Raw genomic sequence first — 12,363 nt, 5'->3', positions numbered from 1 at the left:
TTCTGTTTGAACATAGTATTTATTACATTTTTTATTACATCTGGGACGGTACTATACATTGCTAGACCATTATTAAATGCGGAGGTTATAGCGCCCTTCATTTATATAAATGCATCTTTATAGAAATTTGTTATTGTGCCGCGGCCTTTATCCAGGCATTCAGTTTACGAACACATCTCGGATAGTCTACCTAAAGTTGCCGCGGTTGTGCAAGAGATTTGACATTTATATGACAACACAACTGTTTCCGCTGCCGCGATTCCTTTACCTTTTTGACAAGCAGAGAGAAAAGCAGCTCTTAGCTTTGGGCAGCTAATAAAATCTGCGTTTTTCAATTACATCGCGTTCAGAAAACAATCCAAAATGGTGGTGAAGAAGGTAAATCAACGACAAAAGTTAACAAGCTTCACATTTGTTGTCGTATTACCAAAAATTATTTGTAAAAAATTACATTTAATGGCTTATTTTTTTTATGTAGCCCAGGCCAAAGAAGAAGCCAGTTACCAAGAAGGTTGCGCCCGCACCATTGGCCGTCAAGAAACCTGTTGTAAAGAAGGTGGTTAACCAACTCTTCGAAAAGCGTCCCAAGAATTTCGGCATAGGTAAGCTTATAAATATATACATTCTATTCGTTCATTGTAAATGACCAAGTTTTCCAACATTCGCTGCAGGCCAGAATGTCCAACCTAAACGTGACTTATCTCGTTTTGTAAAATGGCCCAAATATATTCGGGTTCAGCGCCAAAAGGCTGTTTTGCAAAAGCGTTTGAAGGTACCTCCACCAATTCATCAATTTAGCCAAACTTTAGATAAAACAACAGCAGTAAAAACATTCAAACTTTTGGAGAAATACCGCCCAGAATCGACGCTCGCTAAAAAGCAACGTTTGAAGAAGATTGCGGAAGCGAAAGCCAAGGGTAAGGATGTACAACCCAAGAAGAAGCCCACTTTCGTGCGGTCTGGTACAAATACCGTGACCAAGCTTGTGGAGCAAAAGAAGGCACAGCTGGTTGTAATCGCTCACGATGTTGATCCATTGGAGGTAAGTGTATAAAGATTAACGCTATGGAAAGCATTGCAGGGTAACCTTTTTAAATGATGCACATTTGAATTTCTTCAACTGAATTTGTTGAGGATTTTGGCTCGATAACCGACTGTGGAAACTTGACATTCTGATATTGCGTTTTAACATAGTATAAGCAATTATAAATATTTTGAAGAAGTTTCTATAATAAAATAACCTTTTCTTGCAGTTGGTGCTGTTTTTGCCTGCTCTTTGCCGTAAAATGGGTGTACCTTATTGCATCGTTAAAGGCAAAGCCCGTTTGGGTTTGTTGGTGCGACGCAAGACCTGCACAGCTTTGGCGCTGACAAGTGTCGAGGCCAACGATAAGGCTAACTTTGCTAAGTTATTGGAAGCAATAAAGACGAATTATAATGATCGTCATGATGAGATCCGTAAGCACTGGGGAGGTGGTATTCTCGGCTCTAAGAGTTTGGCACGCATTGCTAAATTGGAGCGCGCTAAGGCGCGTGAATTGGCACAAAAACAAGGTTAAACACGTAGAGATATTTGTAATTCTATGTTGGCTAATTATTTTTAAATGCTGAATTTTGCCAAGCAGTACCAAATTAATGACAATGGAAAAGTAAATAAAATAGTTTATAATCAACTTCCATGAAGTAATTTGTTTGTATACTTTTCGAAAAGAATCGCGTTAAGTTTTTATAAAAAAAGACGCTTTATCTATAGTAAATACACAAAAGATGCAATAGATCTGTTTTTACTTAATCGTAACGTGTAGATTTTAACTTTATGGTATGAATAAATATGGTGTAAGTTTAAACTCCAGTTAAAGTTTAGTTGAAAGTTTAATCATACAACTTTGCCGGCCCAAATGTGTATAAATTTATTTTTTTTTTTGAAATCTCGGAGAAATTGGTGAACGGTTTCTTAGGTGGTGTGGGCCGAGCTGCTCTATGTAAAAATACTTCTGTGTAAATTTAATTTTGAACTAAGATCTAGTTTACATATGATATTATCTGCACTTTAATTTAATTTATTATTACGGCTGTTTAGGCCTAAAACTTAAACTACTAAGTACAATTCATTATAATATCATTTATTTCTATTGAATATGCTGTTGGAATGCCATGTGATTCCGATCAGCATATTTACTGGCGTAACAAACGGACGAGTCTGGGAGCCAGTCATTTAAGGAAGGTTGGAAAGGACGCGTTTCCAATCCTCCAGGGCTCCCAGCTTAAGGCAACAAAATTTCGTTCTTAACTCTCAATCGGCTTTTGAATAACTAGATAAATTTGTCCCTTCGATTATCCGTAGAACATATTTGAGAGATGCCGGCCCTCTTCCATAGACTGAGATCGACATTTAGGGTGTCATCTCATAATGAAAGAACGAAATAAAAGGGAAACGTGAAAAGTTGGTGGTTAATAATCTAGTTACTGATTAGACTAAAAAATACATTCAAGTTAAGCCATTTCTTCCAAAGCTGACTTAGTCCTACCGTACCTGTAAATCAAAATTAAAGTCCACACCAACGCTCGGCTATTGTATTTGTTACATAATTTACGAATTTTTTAGAGCGGAATGGTTAAAAAGGGCAGTTTATTTAAAGAAAAAGTGGTAAAAGTCTAGTTGAGGGGTCGACTGCTAATACGCTACCAAAAATGTCGAGAGGTGTTAAACAACGCGTCTTGACATCAGTATTAATAATCTGAAGGCGGAAAATGCAAATTTTAACTCGTTCAAAAGATAACGAAAATCCGAAAAATTACTCGATATTTCTAGACTTTTACCTCAGACTTGAAGTAAATAGCGCAAAGTCATATTCGAAATAAAATAGGTTTTAAATTTAGTTGCTGCTTTTTGACATAATTTTCTATGAGCTATCTGTCAAAAAAGCTGCAACTAAATTTAAAACCTATTTTCATAGTACAGGTTTACAAGTATGATATGTATGAGAAGGAAACAATTCCTTTCTCTTTCTAACACACTGCCGTTTGACACTTCGGTCAGGCCTATCTGTCCGGTCAGGCGATGCAAATCTAGAAATCATCAACATCTACATCCCTCCTGTCACCTGTTGTCCCAGTGGATACCGCCCTAATATCGAGGCCTTACTCACTGGCAACAATCGCATTATCTTAGGCGATTTCAATGCCCATCACGACCTATGGCATTCAAACTTGCGGGCGGACAGTAGGGGTGAGATGTTGGCGGATCAAATAGACGAAACGACGGTCTGCACAATTAACGGAGACGCCCCCACACGTATGGTAGGAAGCTGTCATAGCTCGCCAGATATCTCAATCGTGAGCGCAGAACTCGTAAACTGCGTCAACTGGCAGCCGATGGTAACATTGGCATCCGACCACCTGCCCATACTTATTTCGTTCGAGCGTACCGCCGACTTCATCGTCACCGAAAAACGCACTTTCATAAACTTCAAAAAAGGAAAGTGGCAAGAATATAAATCTGCAACAGACAGCAGCTTTGCTGCCCTCCCTATCCCGACTGATGCCCGCCAAGGGGAGCGTGCCTTCCGTAAGGTCATTGAATCCGCCTCGGCACATTTCATTCCCGCCGGGAGAATTCCCGAAATCCGGCCCACTTCCCGGCGGAGGCCGCGAGCTTAGCGAGGGAACGCGACCTTATAAGACAGCTTGATCCAGGCGACCCCCAAATAAGGGATATAAACCAACGCATCAGATTGCTTGTGGACGAACACAAGCGGGCGAAATGGGAAGAGCACCTAAGAGGTTGTAACCTCTCTACCGGTGTAGGTAAACTTTGGTCCACCGTAAAGTCCCTATCGAATCCGACTAAGCACAAAGACAAAGTTTCCATCGCCTTTGGCGATAAGGTGCTGTCGGATGCGAAAAAATGCGCGAGCGCTTTCTGCCGACAATATATAATGCATCCTACGGTCGACAAAGATAGACGGAAAGCCAATAGACGTGCACATAAACACAAACTCAGCGCGTCACCAATTACCATCACCGCTAGAGAGGTTGAGGACGCCATTGGTCGCGCTAAACCATCCAAAGCAGTGGGCCCAGACGGCATAGCCATGCCGATGCTTAAAAACCTAGGGAAAGAGGGTTTCAAATATTTAGCGCATGTCTTCAACCTGTCTCTTTCCACCTTTGTCATACCCGAGAAATGGAAAATGGCCAAGGTGGTCCCGCTACTAAAGCCTGGGAAACCAGCTAACGTAGGTGAGTCATATCGTCCGATATCTCTCCTATCGCCAGTGGCAAAGACGCTTGAAGCCATTTTGCTCCCTCATTTCCAAGCACATTTGCAGCTAGCCCCTCATCAGCATGGCTTCAGAAAACTCCATAGCACTACCTCCGCGCTAAATGTCATTAGCACCCAGATAAATTGCGGTTTGAATCAATATCCCCACCATAGAACAGTACTCGTAGCGTTAGACCTATCAAAAGCTTTTGATACGGTCAACCATGGCTCGTTACTGGAAGACCTGGAAGGGTCTACCCTTCCCCCATGTCTTAAAAGGTGGACCGCAAATTATCTGGGTGGTCGGCAGGCATCGGTGCAATTCAGAAACGAAACATCAAAACAAAGGAGAATTAAACAAGGGGTGCCACAGGGTGGTGTCCTATCCCCGTTTTTGTTTAATTTCTACATATCTAAGCTACCTTCACCACCGGAAGGAGTCACAATCGTTTCCTACGCCGATGACTGCACAATAATGGCCACAGGCCCAGGCCCAAAGATCGATGAGCTATGCAATAAAATAAACGGCTATCTCCCTGATCTCTCCAGTTTTTTCGCCTCGCGAAACCTGTCATTGTCACCGACTAAATCTTCCGCGACCTTATTTACAACATGGACGACCCAAATGTCGACCATATTGAACATCCACGTCGATGGCACTACGCTACCGACTGTCCTACACCCCAAAATCTTGGGTGTGACGTTTGATCAGAATCTACATTTTGGTGCGCACGCAACCGCAATTGTTCCAAGAATTCAGAGCCGTAATAAAATCCTCAAATCCCTTGCTGGCAGTACCTGGGGAAAAGATAAAGAAACGCTCTTGACCACATACAAAGCAATTAGCCAGCCGATTACGTGCTACGCGTCACCCATATGGTCGCCAAGCTTAAAAACCACCCACTGGAAGAAACTACAGGCCTGCCAAAATACTGCTCTCAGAATCGCCACGGGCTGTCTTCTTATGTCCCCAGAACACCATCTGCATAATGAGGCGAGAATACTCCCCATCAGGGAGAGAAATGAGATGCTGACCAAACAGTTTCTGTTGAATACCCAGAAACCTGGGCATCCCAACAGACATCTGATTGACGAACCAGCACCGCCTAGGGGCCTAAGGAGTCATCTCCGTAAGCATTTTGAGGAAATACCGCACCTGAGAACCCAGCCGTATGAAGCGGAAAAACACAAGCAGGTGCTTGGTGAACTCCATAGACAGGCGTCGGAACTTTATGTCGGGAATTGCCCGGTGAATCCAGTACTTGAAGAAAAATATCCAGAACTCGCAGAAGAGGAACGCATACTCCCCAGGGAAACGCGTGTCACTCTTGCTCTACTTCGTTCTGGATACTGTAACAGGTTAAACTCTTACCTATCCAGAATCAACCCCGACATACAAAATGTATGCCCTGCTTGCAATGTGTCCCCACATGACACCAACCATCTCTTTAATTGTAATGTGGAACCAACGCCTCTAACACCCCTTTCCTTATGGTCCACCCCTGTTGAAACGGCAAGTTTCCTTGGACTCCCGTTAGAGGATATTGATGACAATTTGTGATCGGTCGCGGCTATTAGGTGGGGCGAGCATTGCTACAACAACAACAACAACAACTTCGGTCAGTGTCATACTAGTGTGGAACTCAGTGGAACATGCGTTTGACACTGAACGAAGTGTCAAAATTACCGGGGTTGCTGTCGTGGAATAGACGCAGGGAAACAAAAAAAGGAGCGGAATATCAGATATGGGTTACCGTGATGGTAAATTTTTTTTTACGAATTTAGTATGAAAATGTATTGCACTTATATGCGTCCTACAGAAAATTATACAAAAGTCTTGAATTGGGGTATCTGAGGACACGTAGTTATTGCAGCATTAAGAATAGAAACACGAGTGCTAAGTTTTTCTACCCGTTCAAAAGTTCTCCGCGAAAAACAGTTTGAAACCGAGGTCGACTGCAATAACCCGTCCAAAAATGTGGAAAGAGAAATGAAAAGACGCGTTTTGTCCGTTATCTATAGCTCAAAGGCGAAAAAGTATTCGAGTTGCGAGGCAAAAACGCGTCTATTAATACCTCCTCCGACGGTTTTGGTCGTGTTTTAGCAATCGTCCCCGGTAATACAGTATCACAATTTGTTAATTAAACTAGTCCAAAACATATTGATTTTAAAGAGAGATGTAATTAAGTGCTCATTTGAAAGTAAATAAGAATATTTCTTTGTAATTTTGCAATAAAAATTTTACACAGTTTTCGTTAGCAGCTACTACACTTTTCATGGACCGAAGAAGTACAACAGTGCCAAATAGCATCCACACAAAAATCGAACACGAACAAGCATTTTATCAGGTGAGCGTGGCTGTGTATGTGCGCGCTGCTACATATCCTACTTGTAGACCTGTACCATAGTGTACCTAGACAAGTGTGTCAACTAAGCGATAAACGTCAAAACTACAAACAGCCTCGCTCACCTGATGCAAATCTCAGGTCTAGAGTTGCATTTTTCGTACGAAAGGGTACTGCAAGCTGAGTTGCATTTAATAGTTTAATAAAACTTTGTAGTATTTACAGATGAAAAAGTTGCATATATTTCCGCGTAAATAAGAATACTAGAAGATTTGTAGCCTGCAACAATGCGGAAACATACGGAAAGCAAAATTTATTTAAATTAAAGTCAAAATATAAAGCGCCACACGTGTAACATGGAATATTTTCACTTCTAAGGCTGTTTACACAAATGCATAAGGGCACAATTATATAAACGCTTGGGTCGCTTCAAAGCAATGATAACGTACGGTGTTTCATTGTTTTTCGTACGGCGTTGTCAAAGCGTAGGCACGCAACGAAGGCATTTATGTAAATTTTTCGATACTTCGACCGACAGATGAATTAATGAATGCAACACAGCCAAAGCGTCTATGTAAATCCGCCTTAATTTTTGTAGCTGTGAAAGTCTCCTGCAAATAAAATGGTGCTGTAAATGCAAACAAATCAAACTCCTGTATGATACTACTTTATCTCCAGCGCACCGGGAAGTTTGTATAAAATCGATTGCAAGATTCCCCTCATTTTGCAAGGATTTGTAGTTATCTCACTTAGCGCGCTACCTAGCGGAATTTTGTTTTCTGTAGGTTGTATTGTCACCAAGCCTCGAACTGTGTGCCAAGTTTCAAGTCTCTAGGTCACCGGGAAGTTAGTTGAAAATGGATTGAAAGATTCCCAAATCAAAACTAGTTTTCTTAATATCTCGATCCATGCGCCATCTAGCCAAAATTTTTTGATCAAATATTGCATTGTCACCGGGTTGTGGCTCACGCTCAAGTTCCAAGTCTCTAGCTCACCGGGAAGTTACCTAAAAATCGATCGCAAAATTCCCTGCGTTTCTTCAGGGACTTTCGTTTATCTGGATTCGTCTGCCACCTGGCGGCATTCTGTTTTCCACGAATTGTAGTGCCATCGACTCGCAAACTATGTGCTAAGTTTCAAGTCTCTGGATCACCGAGAAGTTAGTTAAAATTCGAAATTTCCATTTTAAAATAAATTTTCTGTATATCTCGTCCCGTGCGCCACCTGTCGGATTTTTTTTCACTTGCATTGTAACTTCCCCAGATCTGAACTATGCTCTAAGTATCAAGTGTCTAGCTCAACGGGAAGTTACCGAAAAATACTTTTCCGTGGGTCAAAAATTTGCAAGGAAATGAGGGGACAAACATGAAAGCGACTTAATGTAAAGGTACTAGAAGACCCGGCAGACGTTGTCCTGCCCTAAATTTGGCCAATCTGCATACATTTTAATAACCTTTTTCCGTCTGACTCTGCCCTCCCTCCCTCTTAACTTTTTCCTAATCCTTTTATTCACTCCTCCCTCCGTCTTTTTCGCTTCATCTATCTCCATCTTCGTCTCATTCTATCTCTTTCTCAATGTCCTCTCTTTTCTCTTCTCTCAATTTCTTCTCATTTTCTGCATCCCTTATTGCGTGTCCGAAAAGGTGGTATGTATTTTATTCCAGTCCCAGTCCAAGTCCCACTCCGAGTCTCAGTCCCAGTCCTAGTCCTAATCCCAGTCCCAGTCCGTCTCTGGATAATATATTACTCTGTACTAAAGCACTCATCAACAGCTTTCATTTGATATCCATATTGTATAAACACTGTCTAGGCATCCACTGGCCCATTTTTTGCCCTATATCTGGAGACCCTAGTCACCCAGGGGTAGGAAAATTAACCTCTGCTGAAGCACTCATCCACAGCTTTCATTTGATATCCATATTCTATAAACACATTCTAGGGGTACCCGGATCCACGTTTTGGCCTATATCTCGAGACCCTAGTCACCCAGTCACCTATCCTATATTTCAAGTTAGATCAAACTACAAACGGGGTGCAAAACAAATTCAAAATCGGTTTAGAAGTTTAGGGAGTCCATTGGCCTCAATTGTGTGACACGTGTTTCTTATATATTAAGATAATATAAAAACCAACGAAATACACAAGCCAGTTTGTATTTCGATAGGGTTTTTTGACATTAGGCCGTTTTTTCTTTATTTTTTCTGACAAATGAAAATTTTGTTTTTAGTTTCAAAATTTTGTGCATAAAAACACAACTAAATTCAAAGTGAAAATTGTGTGTGCAAATGAGTTTTCGATAAGTGTACATTTTTCAGTTTTTCATAGTTAAGGAATTGACCTCCAGATTCTTGTGTTACACAAATATAGTAAACTTGGGTACAGAAATTCAAATTAATGTTTTTCACAATAATTAGAAAAACTCTACGTTTTCTCTGCTTTTTACACTTAAAGGAGTAACCATCCGTAATAAACTAAACTTTTAATGAAAATGAATAACTCTGAACTGAACACTTTTCGCCATGATCTAAAATTAAAATGCTGTGGAACAGGAGCAACACTTTTGTGACTACATAAACCCTGTTTCAATCTTTTACGTCTCTGCACAGAACCCTATTTGACCGTTTTCAACCGAAATAACAATGGCAACCCAGATTTTCCCGTTATGCTCACTTAAGCGAGTGCCTGTCAGAAAGAAGTCAACACACTTGTACAGGTACACTATGACCTGTACTATGGTTTCGACTGGACAAAATTCGGGCACTTAACCATTGTGAATGATAACTAAGTGTGATATCTTCTGCATAAACGTCAAAATTCCAAAGTGATTGGATCAGCTGATTTGTAAATGACTATCGCTATCTCATTCTGTATCTCTTTCTATCACTCGCTGAAGATAGGCGCCGCCATACTGAACAGCCTGTCAAAACGCTGAAGAGTAGCCATATTGAACAGCCTGCCAGGCAGTTGACAGGTACCACCAAAGAGGATAGATATAATAAGAGACGTCAATCGAGAAAAAGTAGCGAATTTGCTCGCTCGAACGAAGCAACGAATGTTTGCTGAGACATAGTCGGTCAGTTGTTGCCCATTGTTATTCGCATTTATTTTACTCATTTGTGGTGTATTCTCCTCGCGCCATTACGAATGTGGGGAAATATGCCAAATGAAATAAGCTCTTTGCAGAATTGAGCGAATTGAGTGTTTGTGAAGTTGCAGCAAATTGCAGAAATTTTTGTTTATTTCTGCTAAGCAATTTCTGTACGAACAAAAACCAATTAAGATGCTCAAATGTATAACTTCCATGATATGTATGTTAATTATTCATACATTTCTGAATTATCTCATCCCTTTTTATTAATAATTTAAAAAGTAAAAAAATGTATGCAAATGTAAAAATGCATGTAAGTACTGTTTTGCCGACGGCATATGCACACTAGAAATCTATGTATATTAAAGGCTTTTATGTTTGAAGATAATTAAAATGTTAGGAATTAGTTATAAATATATGGGCACAAAGCAAAGAGCCACATAGTGGCAATTGAAATGGGTGGGAGGGTTGTTGGGTAAGTATTATTCAAAAGCGGCAATTACCCACCGACGTGTGCCGTACGTACGGACGTTTGTCGTACGAAACACGTTTGACCGAACTCTCAAGCCCGTAGGAATCAATGTGTGCGTCTGTGTACATGTACATAACGTATTTGTGTGTGTATTGTTTACAGATAAGCACTGTTGCCAATGACCATTTTGCATACATGCTTTTGGAAACAGCAACTTTTTCCAATTTAATTTTTGATGTTGTAAAAGGCTGGAATTAATATTAAATAAATATAAATAGATTACATATTTATAATCTCCACTTTTACATAATTATTTCGAATTATTTTCACAATTTTTCAAACTTTAATTAGGTGTTTTTGCATAAAACTGCAAACGGTCAAAAATTAGCGCACAAAATTTTACTAGGCAACTCTGTCTAGTGAGAGAGCGATCAGCTGACACGTTCTTAGGGAAAAAATCAAAATTGTTTTGATTTCTACGTTCCTGGCTACGTACGTATGGGCGTTGCACGTCGGTGAGCTTTCGTTTACATTGCACACTCATAAGATAGGTCGTATCAGCTGACACGTTTTTGCTACGTACGTTCGTGAGTAACTGCCGCAAAAGGCTGGTTTCATCAGACAAGTCGAAAGATAAATGCACTTGACCAGCATCAATTCCACCCTTAAATATGTATGTATGTGCATATATAAACAAGAAGCATGTGCCTGTCGATCAGCTGTTGAGCATTCTATATCTATCTATCCTCTTTGGTACCACCAAGTAAAAAGGATGAGCTGTCAAAAATATAATACAAACAATTGGAATTTGGTCTAAATAAATGTCAGGATAACGACGTGGTTGTTGCATTTTCATGTTAAAGGGCCAATTAAACCTCCTTAACCCTAACGCCATAGTCGTTACCATATCCATGACCATTTCCAATGTAATGGTGCCTTAACCTAAAAATCGTGAAAGTTACAAACATATTCCACAAAAAATAAGTGTCTTAGTCATAACGTATCCAAAACAATGAATAAAATCTACAAAAAGTTATTAAATTCACCAACTAAAATATTTTTAGGTTATGGATATGAAGAACAAACCAAACACCAATTGTTTGGCTATGGTATGGTTATGTCGTTAGCGAGGAGCCGGATCGCAAATTCTCTGGGGCGGTTCGCACTCCTTGGGAGGAACATTGTCACGTTATGCGTGGGCGGTATGTCATCCCCGCGCCTTGTGCATAATTGTGTCCCTGTCCACCCCTCGAGTGTTGGCACTACTTCCTGGAGCCACCTTGCGGTTTTCTCGTCCTCGCAGTCAACAAGGAGGAGCCCTGCTCGGAAGTACACCCCGCAAAATACTAGAGCATGCCCACACCCCCTGAACACTCCATCCATAATCAGCTCTTGGAGATTTGTCAGGTCCTCTTGACTTAGGGCATCCGCTGGGTAGTTCCTGGGAAGCACAGCCACTCGGGTACCCCCGAGGGCGTCCGAGTAGCTCTGCTGTCTTGGTGCTGCTTCAGCGGGTCTCCCAGTCGCCCTGGTCAAATTCTCCCGGCGCATTAATGCGTTACAATATTTGACTAATTAATTTAATCGAAATGTTAGTTTTACTTAGATTTGTTTATATTTAACTCTAACTAGTCGTATTATTGTAAAATAACTTTAAGAGAATAAATATTTTACGACTATCATTTTATTAAATGATTGAAACTATAATCGCCGAAATGTATGTCAAAAATCCCCATTTTCAGATCTATTCATTTTTGTTTGGAGTGGCATCATTGATATATGTTATAAAAAATGTGCATTTTGACAGCGCTCTCTCGAAACAAAGAGTTGCAAATCCATTCATCTATGGAATTGAGTGTTTGTAAAGTTGCAGCAAATTGCAGAAATTTTTGTTTATTTCTGCTGAGCAATTTCTGTACTAGTGATGGACGATATGGCGATTTTGAGCTATCAGGGAAAATAGATATGGCTATTTTTGAATATCGGCTATTTTTTATAGCTATAGCGATCGATTTATTTCAACAAGCGATTCCATACAGAAGAGCGATGTTGAGCTATCAGTGAATATAGGTATGGCTATTTTTTACAGCTATGGCTATTTTTTACAGCTATGGCGATCGCTTTAATTTATCTTTAATAAGCGAATCTGCAATTATTTGTATACTTGTTTATAAAAAATGAATGTTTAACTCTT

At 40.3% G+C, this 12,363-nt stretch overlaps 1 protein-coding gene across 1 annotated transcript; it reads left to right on the top strand.

Moving 5' to 3' along the window:
* Positions 1–219: 219 nt before the first annotated feature.
* RpL7A (ribosomal protein L7A) lies at positions 220–1,683 on the top strand. The gene is made up of 4 exons (XM_067783055.1): positions 220–378; positions 479–602; positions 672–1,042; positions 1,254–1,683. Exons 1-4 carry the CDS (start codon positions 364–366, stop codon positions 1,557–1,559), a joined length of 816 nt encoding a protein of 271 aa, XP_067639156.1. The 5' UTR covers positions 220–363; the 3' UTR covers positions 1,560–1,683.
* Positions 1,684–12,363: the final 10,680 nt, after the last annotated feature.

This window comes from Eurosta solidaginis, chromosome 4, assembly GCF_040869045.1.
Source record: "Eurosta solidaginis isolate ZX-2024a chromosome 4, ASM4086904v1, whole genome shotgun sequence".
Taxonomy (NCBI): Eukaryota; Metazoa; Arthropoda; class Insecta; order Diptera; family Tephritidae; genus Eurosta; species Eurosta solidaginis.
The sequence above is the reverse complement of the archived record's forward strand: the minus strand, read 5'-3'. Positions and strand labels throughout refer to the sequence as shown.